Raw genomic sequence first — 13,083 nt, forward strand, 5'->3', positions numbered from 1 at the left:
CAAAGAGGTCCAAATGCCAACTTTACAAAGTTTCAGCAGAGACCCTAGCCATGGAAGCACACAAGACGCTGTAACAGCACTAGTGGAGAATGCCCCAAATCCTTTGGTACAGGTAGAGAATGGCATTGAAAGGCTCTCACTTTAGGCAGGATCTCTGGTGCTACATGCAAGACAACCATCTCCTGTTGAAATTCAGTGAATGGGGGTACACAGGATCAAGCCTGGAGTTCACACATTCACCTTGCTGAGGTACCAGTCACCAGCAACGTCTGTGCTAACATCATGGAAGCTCCCGCTAGAGGTTCAGTCAGAGTCCGTGAGACCAGTGGTACGTCACATATTGGTTTCAACACCCTCAGCGGAGACTTGAGTTCAATTGTTGCTTACATGAAGCAAAGCACCAGGGGCATCAACGCCAAATCGGTACCCTTCAGTACAGGTAGAGAATGACATAAATAAACATTCACCATAGGCAGATCTTCAGGTGCCAAATGCAAGACGACCATATCTGTTGAAAAGTAGTGAAAGGGGTTTCACAGGATCAAGCCTGGAGTTCACCCATTTTCCTTGCTGGGGTACCAGCCACCAGCACTTTCTGTGCTACCACCATGGAAGCTCCTTCTAGAGGTTCGAATAATGGTTCAGTCAGGGCTCGTGAGACCAGTGGTACGTCACATATTGGCTTCACCACACACAGTGGAGGCATGATTTCAATCAATGCCTATATGAAGCAAGTGGTCCTCTAGAGTGTTATAACACAGAACCTTTCAAGGCCTGAACGAGGAGTAATTCCAACAGACAAATGCATGTCAAGCTTAGTAAAGCCTGTATAGGATTGTAAGAGGATCTCAATGACCGTCTCAGGGATGCCTATACTAATATGGACTCCCGCATCAACACCAGAACTTGAGGATCCTGGTGTGTCATGGGGCCTTGTAATAGGTCTGGACGTACTGGAATTTCCCTTGGAGGTTCCAGAACCATCTTATTCATCATAGGAATTAGATTTGACACGGTCTTCCACGGTCACCTTTTGCATTGCCTTTTTAGGAAGGTCAAAAACAGGAAAATATGTACATCAGACTAAAATTCTAAGTTTGAGTCAGTGTATCCTGAACCTGAGCATTCTGGTCCTAGCATGTAAAAAAATACTTCTGGACCTGGTAGTTCCAAGAAATGGCCATCAGATCTATGTAGGGCATCAGACAATCTGCGTCAACCCCGAGGATACGTCAGGACATTGTTGCCAATCCACCTTGTCCACAGTTATTCGGCTCCAGCAAACAGCCATTTTATTCTGAGCCACTGTTTGTTCTTCTGTGCCCTGATCATTATGGGCTGGAATTCCATCAATACGTATCTGTGAGACCCATATTGATAGATATAGGATACAGTTGCATTGATATTTGAACAAATCTGGACCCACTCGTTCTTCAACAAGCCTCTGAAGTGAAATAGAGCCTTGAAAATGACTTAATTCCATACAAATGAATGGAAATATTGTGCAACATGGTCCAAACACTGTGCAACCAATCTTATAAATACTGGAATTCAAGCGAATAATTGACTAATGAGGTTCTGTTCACTGGAAACTCAGAGATCTAATCCCTCTTTCAGCTGCCAGGGTAAGGTGTAACTCCACTGATAGGGACATAGTAAGTGGCTGGCTCCAATAATCTGTCTTTTTAGACCAAGATAGGATCTGTAAGGAATCCAGAGATGCCATTGGGCCCATCTGACAAGTCTGCTGGTGGAAGTCAGGATTCCTAGTAGTTGCATCTATTTTCTTGCTGTTACCAAGCAGAAATGAAGAAACTGGGAGAGAAAACCTTTACAATCTGTGGAACTGTTCCCGAGATAGGGAAAAGCAGAGCATAGAATTTTCCACTCAGGAATGACAACCACTGAGTTGGTCTGAAACTGCTTTTCTTGATATTCATCAAGCAACCAAACTTTAGGAGTTATGAAAAAACGATATACCTCTGTGTGCCTGCCTTCTGAGGGTTTAAGGCTATCAGAAGTAGATCCTCCAGATAATGGAACCAGGTAGAGTTCTGGACTCTCAATAACACTATAAGCACATATAAAGATTCTTGGGGCCGCATTGAGGCCAAATGGTAGGGCACTAACATGGATGTTCTCTTCTGAGCTAATGACGAAGATTTCTTCTGCAGATTGGACTGAAAGTAAGCATCCTTGAGATATATAGAGGTAAGGAAATTATCCTTCCAGATTGCTTGAGATATGGATCTGACTGACTCCATCCCGAAGACTCAGACATTCAGCCTCTTGTTGGCCCCTCTTAGGTCCAGTGTAGGCTTTCATGTGCTTTTCCTCTTAGCACCAGAAGAGAGGCGAAACTTGTCCCTGGAACTGCACTTGTTCTAGGACCTAAAAAAAAAAAAAAAAAAATCACCTCTTCGTCCAGAAGGCTTCTTCCTTCAGTGCTTTACCTTTTGATTCATTGGTCTTAATACTCCTGTTCGTATGGAGACTCCTGTGTCTGAAGAAAAAACTCCAGTCTATATCAATCTGGACCATGGAAACCACTCAAGCCTCCAGAGTATGACGAGCTCAGGTATGTGTGATCAGAAAAATGAGGCTCCTAGTCCTGGAGGAAATATGTTCATTGCTGAAGAGCAAAACGACTGCTTTATAGCTCCATTAGAACCTTGAAAGGCAGGTTTAACAACTGCCATGAGTTACCTCTGGAGTATTCCCTGCAGGGCCAGTAGATCCATGTATCTCAAATACTGGTCACTGGAGATTCTCCGGTCAGACTATGAGGAGCTGGGATCCTTGGAACTTCCCTCCTGAGGTACCAATATCTTGCAGCCCTCATTTGGCTTTTCAATGGAATTATCCAAAGTTTTCCCAAACAGCACCACTCCTTCAAATAGAATGGTGTAGAGGGCAGACTTGGAGGATGAGTCATCACCCCAGAAACAGAACCATAATGCTTTCTTAGCTGCTATAGATAAAGCCATATGATCCAGAGAATATCCTAGTTACATCTAGGGAAGTTTCTGTGAAGAAGTCAGTTTTAACCTGAAGACTTCAGACTGCCTCTTCAATCTTGGCTTTTAATATCTCTCTCCATAGTAGCCTTTAGATCTTTAATCACATATTTCATGTTTGTAGAAACAGCAGCGGAAGTCACAGCTGGCTGGCATCCTGCAATGGTAGGCGTAAAATTTTGGACAGGTCTGCATCCATCTATGATCCATAAGTGTGCAACTTAGGTGGTGTAGTTCTGGGGTTGGAAATCACTTCCTCCACAGGGTAAAGCCTGGCCTCTTCTCACTTCTAAGGCCTCTGGAACTTACTTTGTAAGCCCTGCCCGCATGTCATGTGGCTGCACAGTGATAGGTCATGCTGAAGCGACAACCTTCTGGAGGAAGTCAGTGCATAACCGATTCCTTCTACTGTTCTCTCCTCATAACCAGATCCTGGTGAAGAATCAGACATCTGAACAATAATAATAACTAAATATTACCTGTGGTAAAGTATTAAGTAAAAATGTGCACTGTTAAATTCTATAAGAAACCAGTGAAACAGCTTTAAAACAGGCTGAAGACAGCACTTATCCATGTCTGGAGACCCGTCAAATACTTACCAAATAAGTGTGGTATGTTTACTGTAATTTTCCCTTTATTTTAGGAACTTTCTGGCAATTGCCCTTATCCAAGATGGCTGCCACAACTTGTATTCCCACAATGCAAGTCATCTGTATTAGGCCCAATAAGGCACACACTGCACACATGTGGGCCTATTCCGAGTGTGTTTGCGGTTTAGAGACCAGGGAGAGGACTCTGTCTGAAGCCTACATGGCCCCTAAACACCCAGGGAACCGGGAACAAATCACTGGGACCGAGGGAAAGCAAAATAGATAAAAGTGCCTGCAAGGAAGTTTAAAAGGCCACCAGGTGCAAAAAGTCAAAGTTTAAAGGCACCACAGTCTAAAGGCCTCAAGGTATAAAAGGTAACACAGTTTTCAAAATGTATCACAGTTTTAAAATATATCAGTCTTCAAATGCACTGCAGTTTACCAAATGTACTGCAGTTTCATATGACTTGCGGTATTACATGCAAAAGTATTAAATGCAAATTTAAATGAAACAGTTTTAAATGCCACACAGCTTAAATCCAACACAGCAGGCTTCCTAGCAAAAGCACAACCGCATAATGTACCACAATCTTAAAAATAAGGTACTGTGATGTAATTCCAGTAAAATACAAGTTTAGCAGGCTAAGATTGCCACAAGGCATATGTATGTATATGTGTTTGTAGTATCAGTTAGTTAATTACACGTAGCTAAGATACTGTCATCACTGTACTGACCAGGTGCAGGAATGTAAGAACTGGAATTACGCGTCCCTCTCCTTTGTATCAGATGAGCCACGTGGTTAGACCGGATGGATGAGTTTAGACTCTATTCATTAAATAGGTTAAGGGTATGTGTGGGTGTAGTTAATTGTGGGAGGAGCTACAGTGCTATATAAGGAATGTACTCTATGTATTCAGTACTCAGACTTTGCTGTATTTTGGTGACGCTAGTCCCTCTGAGTCCCGATCGGTGATCCAATAAAGAATCTCTTCCTTCCTGAAGAAACCTGTGTCCATCTCTCTGTGCTTGGCTTCCGTCAGTTTCTCCGGTATCATTTGGTGCATTGGCCGGGAAGCTCATCGTTCAACGGTAGCTGAGAGGCAGAGGCGTGAGACGGTCTATCTTTGCCCACGTTCTCTACGGCTGCACCCCTGAACTTCTGCGTGGACCTCCCTTCGTCTCGGCGCCACTGGTCTGTTGTCCAGGAGATCATCGGCCTCTACGTGAGAAGTGCTGGGGTGTCCCCGTCGATGAGTGTGAACTCAGGTTCAGGAACGAGGAGGTAAGACAACTGCTGTTTTAGACGGCAGGACCCACTAGGGGTATACCGATTGTGCGGTAGGCCCAAAGGGGTTTTGAATCTGTGTATCTGCCCCCTCTGTCGGAGGGAAGGAGCGAAGGCGCACCGCTCGATCGAACGCTCTTTAGTCAGACCGTTTGATTTGGTTAGTCAGGCGGGGTCCTGGTGTAAATAGCCCTAGCCGGACACCGGTGTCTTGTCTAGACTAGCGTTCTAGGGTGTATATTACGTTCGCTAGGTCGGAGGGACCGGGAGACTAAGCGGCGCCTGTGTAAATTCGGTTCGCTAGTTCTCATCCTATCTGGGCTAAGTGGGAAGGCGTGTAAATTTGGAACCCACTAGACTTTTGATAGTACGACTAAGAGGCGCCTGTGTAAATTCGGATCTCTAGCTCGTTGTATAGTGCGACTAAGAGGCGCCTGTGTAAATTCGGTTCTCTAGCTCGCTATATATGTGGTGATTGGGCAGTGTGGCTAACCAAAACGGGTGTATATAGTTTTAGGTAGTCCATTCAAGGTACTGGCCAATAGTTTAGTTGGGAATTGTAAATGTGTTAACGATTGTTTTAGTAAAGTGTATATCTTGTTAGATAGCGCGAGCTCAGCCGTCTAGCGAGAGTGTTAATAGTGTGTTGCTGTATTATAGTGCACGGTACCATAACCCTGTATATTTACTGACATTATATAATAAGTACTAATCATTGTCGTCCATTGCATGTTTAACACCATAACCACTAATAATTGTATTGTGACCTTAACTTGTGCTTTGACCTATGCTAACCGTACTGTAACCGCTATTTGTAAAAGACGATGTTACTGGGGTGTGTTATAGACGGGTAATTCGTATATAGAGAATTATAGCGTGGGTGACTGTATAGTTACGCCAAAGGGCATAATATTGATTATATAGTGACTGGTGTAACAGCTGTGTGTGTACGGGAATTCCCTGAGTGTTTATTGTTATTGTGTACGTTTCACTTGGTAACCGTACCACGTGGTGCTGTTGCCAGAGGAAACGGGTGTGACTGTTGAATAGTACGCGTGTATAGTATTCGTTGTCGACGACGTTCCATTGTTAAGTATGGGTGCGTCGCAGTCAACGATTCCGGATCCCTTAGGATGTATGGTTAAGAATTTTAAAAAGGGATTCAAAGTTTGTGATTTTGGGGTAAAGATGTCTCCTGTACGTTTGGTCACTTTGTGTACTAGGGAGTGGCCTACTTTGGTTGCGGCATGGCCGCCACGTGGCAGTTTGGATCCAACTCTGGTACAGCGCTTACACGTGGCTGTATCGGGTAGGCCTGAACTTTACGGCCAGTTTCCTTATATTGACTGTTGGAGACAGGCCGTAAATGACTCGCCAAAATGGCTCCAGACATGCCACGAGGAGCAGTGTCGCCTCATGGTAGCTAGGACTTGCTCGTCCACTAGGACTGGTGTTAGGCCCATTTTGGACACGCCCCCTGAGTCCGAGATCCCTTTGCCGCCCCCTTACTTTCCGTTAAGAAGAAGTGACGCAAACGCAGGAAGTCCTGCACCCCTCCCCTCATTACCCTCATCCACTTCCGCTTCCTCCTCCAGTACAGGATCCACCCCCCCTCGTACTAAATCTCCCCTTCCGGAACCAGAATCCACCCCCATTAGAAACGAATATCCTGATTTGGCGCCACTTCAGACTTCCGGTCAAGCTTCATCTAGCTCGGCCCGAAGTGTTCTATTCACTACCTTTTCCCAAAACCGACCTCCCACATCCCCATACCCTATCTCTCCCCGACCGGAACCCATGACTGACGCCTCTCTACGTAGCCCCATCCAAACCCGACAGTTGACTGGTGCCCAACAATTAAAGCACTATCAGATGCCTCTTCGCTTAAATCCCGGGTCAGCTTATATCGATGCCGCAGGTCAAATGGCACACGCTGACCCTGTCTTCGTATATGTCCCTTTCACCACTACCGACCTTTTAAACTGGAAGACCCATAATTCCTCGTATACTGAGAAACCACAAGCTATGACTGATCTGTTCACCTCAATAGTACAGACGCATAATCCGACATGGGCTGATTGCCAGCAGTTACTAATGACTTTATTTAACAATGAGGAAAGGACAAGAATAAATCAAGCAGCCATTAAAGCATTAGAGGATAGAGCCCGTGCTTTGAACCAAGCTAATCCAGCAGCATGGGCCGCAACACATTATCCCAACACTGATCCCGATTGGAACGTAAATGGTGCTGATATGGTTCAACTCAGAGCCTATAGAGACGCTATAATTGCTGGCATGAAAGCCGGAGGAAAGAAAGCCATTAACATGTCGAAGACAGTTGAGGTGATCCAGAAAAGCGATGAAGCGCCCAGTGTCTTTTATGACCGATTATTGGAGGCGTACCGCTTGTACACCCCCTTTAATCCGGAAGACGCAGACAATTCCCGAATGGTGAACTCCGCCTTTGTCAGCCAAGCTTACGGAGATATTAAGCGCAAGCTACAAAAGCTAGAAGGGTTTGCAGGTATGTCAATCACCCAACTAATGGAGGTAGCAAATAAGGTGTATATGAATAGGGAAACAGAAAGCAAGAAAGAGGAGGAGCGCAAGATGCGTAGAAAGGCTGATATGCTAGCGGTAGCAATCGCAGGCGTAGATAAACGGGGCCCAGATAGAGGCGATAGTAGATGGAGTAGGGAGCCTTTGAGTAGGGATCAGTGTGCGTATTGCAAGGAAGAAGGGCATTGGAGGAACGAATGTCCGCAAAGAGAGCAGTACGAGAGAGACCAACCCAGGGCAGGCTACGGAAACTTTAGAGGTAGAGCGAGAGGTAGAGGAGGCCCCGGAGGGAGTAATGGTTATAGAGGGAGTAATGGGAACAGAGGAAGTGTTAGGGAAGACAGGTATATTCCAGCAGCGCAAAGGTCCCGCGATAGAGAAGGTAGGGACTTTGTAGGATTGGCTGACACTGTCATGGAGGACTATTGATACCGACCGGGCTCCATCCCCCTTGGTCGAGCGGAGCCTATGGTCGATGTATCAATAGGGGGGAAAAGGAGTGCGTTCATGATCGACACTGGTGCTGAACATTCAGTGGTGACTAATCTAGTTGCTCCTCCATCTGGAAGGACTATTACTGTGATAGGAGCAACTGGAAGAAGTGCTGAAAGACCGGTTCTTAAAAGTCGACTCTGTACATTGGGAGGCCACGTAGTAAAACACCAATTCCTTTATATGCCTGAATGTCCAGTCCAATTGCTGGGACGTGATATGCTATCCAAATTACAAGCGCAGATTACGTTCCTACCAGATGGAACAACATCTTTAAAGTTTAATGGACCTTCAGGTATTATGACTTTATCCGTACCAAAGGAAGAAGAGTGGCGACTTTATACAGTGTTGACTAGCCAAAACCCTAGGAGTGATGAGACATTATTTAACATACCAGGAGTTTGGGCAGAGAACAACCCACCAGGACTGGCCCGCAATATTCCACCAATAAAAATTGAACTGAAACATGGGGTTTATCCAGTGAGCCTAAGACAATATCACATTCCGCAGAAGGCTAAGAAGAACATCCAATCCTATCTGGATAAGTTCATACGGTATGGTATCCTAAAATTCTGTACTTCCCCCTGGAACACCCCATTGCTGCCTGTTCAAAAGCCCGGCACAGATGAGTATCGACCTGTGCAGGACTTAAGAGCAGTCAATGATGCGGTTGTTAGCATACATCCAGTTGTACCCAATCCATATAACCTGCTTGCTTTAATTCCGGGCGGGGCTACTTACTTCACAGTCTTAGATCTCAAAGATGCCTTCTTTTGCCTCCGAATTGCCGCAGAAAGTCAATGTATTTTTGCTTTCCAATGGGAGAACGCTGTAACGGGCTCAAAACGCCAAATGACTTGGACAAGACTGCCCCAAGGGTTTAAAAATTCACCTACCCTATTTGGTTCAGCTCTAAGTCAAGATCTACTGGATTTCGAGTCTATCCCAGGAGAATGTGTATTGTTACAATATGTAGATGACTTGTTGATAGCAGCAGTTACAAAAGAAATCTGTCAGCAAGCAACGCACGATCTACTACACATTCTCTGGAAGGCAGGATACAAGGTGTCTAGAAAGAAGGCTCAGTTGTGTTTGCCAACTGTCAAGTATCTAGGATTCCATATCTCTGAAGGTCAAAGAATTATGGGGCCAGAGAGAAAAGAAGCTGTCTGCCAAATACCAATACCCAAGAATAGAAGACAAGTGCGAGAATTCTTGGGGGCAGCAGGCTTCTGTAGGATATGGATTCCCAGCTATGCGATACTGGCAAAACCTCTGTACGCAGCCATCAAAGGTACAGAGCATGACCCCTTCTTATGGACCCAAGAACAGCAAACGGCATTTGAAGATGTGAAGAAGGCTTTGATGAGTGCCCCAGCATTAGGTCTACCTGATCACACACGACCATTCTACTTATATGTACACGAGCAAAGAAGAATGGCTGTGGGAGTATTGACACAGTACTTGGGATCATGGCAAAGACCTGTTGCCTACATGTCTAAGCAACTGGATGCAGTGGCCAGCGGACTTCCACCTTGTCTAAGAGCAGTAGCTGCAGCCGCCCTGCTAGTAGCTGAAGCCGATAAACTCACTCTGGGTCAAGAACTTTATGTACGAGTCCCACATGCAGTACAGACGTTGTTGGATTACAAAGGAAATCATTGGTTTAGTAACAGCCGTATGACCAAGTATCAAGCAATGTTGTGTGAAAACCCAAGAGTGCATTTAGAGACTGTAAACACCTTAAATCCAGCTACCCTTTTGCCGCAACCTACTGAAAGTCAACATGATTGTTTGGAAGTAATGGATGAAGTATTCTCAAGTAGACCAGATCTTCGTGATTTTCCCATCCAGAACCCCGATGTTCAATATTACACCGACGGCAGTAGTTATGTGAAAGAAGGGATCCGCTATGCAGGATATGCAGTGACAACAATAGACAAGGTGATAGAAGCTCGGCCACTGGCGAAAGGAACATCAGCACAAAAGGCAGAATTAATAGCACTAACACGAGCGTTACAATTGGCTGAAGGTTTAAGAGTAAATATCTATACGGACTCTAAGTATGCGTTTTTAACCACTCATGCCCACGGAGCTTTGTATAAAGAAAGAGGACTACTGAATTCAGAAGGCAAAGAAATCAAGTACGCAGCTGAAATCCTACAACTATTGGAAGCAGTGTGGGAGCCGAAAGAAGTCGGTATCATACATTGTCGAGCGCATCTGAGAGGAGATGGTGATGTAACCAAGGGAAATCGGATGGCAGATAGTGCAGCTAAGCGTGCTGCTGAATCAGGAAGACAGGAGTATGTGGGGCATATAGCTGCTCTTATACCAACTCCACTGTCCCAATGGACTCCAGTTTATACAGCTCAAGAAGAGGAGTGGTTAAAGACTGAACCGGGAAAGTATCTGGAGAACAAGTGGTATCAGCTAGAAGATGGAAGAATAGTTATACCAGCATCGCTAGCGGTAGAAATTGTCCAAAATTATCACAACGGGACACATTCTGGGAGAGACAGTACTGAAGAATCTCTTAGAAAACATTTCTACATACCAAGATTGTCCAACTTGACTCAGGCCATTGTACGTAGATGTGTAACGTGTGCTAAAAATAATGCAAGACAAGGACCAGTAAAGCCACCAGGAGTCCAGTTTATGGGGGGACTCCCCATGTCCGATCTACAAATAGACTTTACAGTGATGCCTAAATCGGGTGGACATCGTTACCTGCTGGTAATTGTGTGCACCTATTCAGGCTGGGTAGAAGCATGTCCTACTCGTACAGAGAAAGCAGGAGAAGTTGTAAGATTCCTGCTACGAGAAATAATACCCCGATATGGACTACCCTGTTCTATAGGATCGGACAATGGTCCAGCTTTTGTTCACCAGTGCCTACAACAACTGACTCATATGCTTGGTATAAAGTGGAGGCTTCATACTGCATATAGACCCCAGAGTTCTGGTAAGGTAGAGAGAATGAATAGAACTATAAAGAACCAGTTGGCTAAAATGTGTCAGGAAACCCAACTTAAGTGGAACGTTCTCTTACCCATAGCTTTATTGCGAATCCGCAGTACCCCTACCAGAAGGATGGGCCTCTCTCCTTTTGAAATCATGTATGGGCGACCACCTCCCGTACTTGGTAACTTAAGGGGGGGACTTGAGTCAGTTGGGAGAAGGAATTACTCGGCAGCAGGTTGTAGAGTTGGGTAAAACTATGGAGGAGGTACAGAAATGGGTACAAGATAGATTACCTGTGAATATTTATCCCCCTGTTCATAGTTATCATCCAGGAGACCAAGTGTGGATTAAAGAGTGGAATAATGTACCGTTAGGGCCCAAGTGGAGAGGTCCTTATGTTGTTCTTTTGTCTACCCCTACAGCGATAAAAGTAGCCGAAGTAACTCCGTGGATACATCACTCCAGGGTTAAACCAGCAGCAGTCGATTCTTGGCAAATTACAGCAGATCCAGAGAATCCCTGCAAGATCCGGTTGAAACGCACTACTCAGTCGGAGTAACGAGGAATTATTGTGGATTACAAATTTTATTGTTACAGGTGTGAGTGAGAAGGCCATAATAAAGCCTGTCCGCTTACCAACACATAGTGTATAAGCCAGGAAAGTCTCGAAGGGACACCTGTGAAGACGAGCAGAACTCCATTCCCTGCAGCCCTCACATCCTGGAAGCTGAGGTTCCATCGCACGGACGAAGACTGAGGATGACGGCGAAAGATGTGCTTTTGATTGTGTTTATTTATATGTGTTTTTATATTCAGGAAGGTAGAGGTACCGACACTCCTAGCTGTGAGGTATGCATTAAGACTACGAGAACAGGTAACCATATTTCCCAAACCCTAATTTGGCATTCACAATACGAATGTAAAGGAGAGGTATCAAGATGTAGATACCTAAATATAGACTATAGTGTGTGCCATTTAGGAGTAGGAGAACCTAAGTGCTTCAGTCCAGAGTATCAACCTCGTACAATTTGGTTGACTCTCAGGAATGGAGATCCTCAGGGGACCCTAATTAATAAGACGGTGTTAGAATCCGTACATTCTTCGGGTGTTCTGCTATTTGATGCATGTAAGGCGATATCAAGTGGTAGAAAGCCGTGGAATGTATGTGGGGATCTTAGATGGGAGAGGACGTATGGGTCTAATGATAAATACATTTGTCCCAGTAGCAAAAATAAATATGTGAGTCCTAGATGCCCAAATAAAGACTATAACTTTTGTCCATATTGGTCTTGTGTGGGGTGGGCGACTTGGGGACAGACAGTAGATAAAGACATGATAGTGACTAAGTTGCCGACTAGCCCTTATTGTAAGTCTATGGAATGCAACCCAGTCCATATACTTATTAATAACCCCGACAAGTTCCTAGATAAGTATGGAAATTTATTTGGGTTTCAGATATACGGGACGGGTTTAGATCCTGGGACATTATTGTTTATAGGAATAGAGACTGATACGGTATCCTCCCAGACTCATCAAGTATACCATTCCTTTTATGAAGAGATGAGTATAGATAATAAGATCCCCCATAACGCTAAAAACCTGTTCATTGACCTAGCTGAAAGTATTGCCGGTAGTCTTAATGTTACCAACTGCTATGTGTGTGGAGGTACTAACATGGGAGACCAATGGCCTTGGGAAGCAAAGGAGGTAATGTCCGGTTCTGAGGCAGTTGACCAACTAATATCTACACAAGCCGATTATCATTTGAGTGTTAGAGGTAAATCTGAGTGGAGATTAAAGACCTCCATCATAGGTTATGTTTGCATAGCAAGGAAAGGAATAATGTATAATACTTCTGTAGGAGAATTAACTTGTCTAGGGCAAAAAGCTTATGATGATGATACTAAAAATACAACTTGGTGGTCGGCTTCAAATGTCTCAGAACCATCTAACCCGTTTGCTAGATATGCCAGTTTAAAGGATGTGTGGTTTGATTTATCCATCACATCTACCTGGAGAGCCCCAGCAAATTTGTACTGGATCTGTGGTAAGAAAGCCTATTCGGAGTTGCCACAGGACTGGGAAGGGGCATGTGTGTTAGGTATGCTCAAACCATCCTTCTTCTTGTTACCGATTGAAACAGGTGAGACTTTAGGTGTTAAAGTGTATGATGTG

General features: G+C 44.7%; 1 protein-coding gene across 1 annotated transcript; it reads left to right on the forward strand.

Moving 5' to 3' along the window:
* Positions 1 to 8,124: 8,124 nt before the first annotated feature.
* On the forward strand, positions 8,125 to 11,443 carry LOC134566162 (uncharacterized; the record flags this gene model as incomplete). Its single annotated transcript, XM_063425867.1, has 3 exons — positions 8,125 to 10,233; positions 10,636 to 11,115; positions 11,153 to 11,443. Coding segments are annotated over 3 exons (2,880 nt in total), but the record flags the coding sequence as incomplete, so codon positions are not given.
* Positions 11,444 to 13,083: the final 1,640 nt, after the last annotated feature.

Source organism: Pelobates fuscus, chromosome 6 (assembly GCF_036172605.1).
Source record: "Pelobates fuscus isolate aPelFus1 chromosome 6, aPelFus1.pri, whole genome shotgun sequence".
NCBI classification, from domain to species: Eukaryota; Metazoa; Chordata; class Amphibia; order Anura; family Pelobatidae; genus Pelobates; species Pelobates fuscus.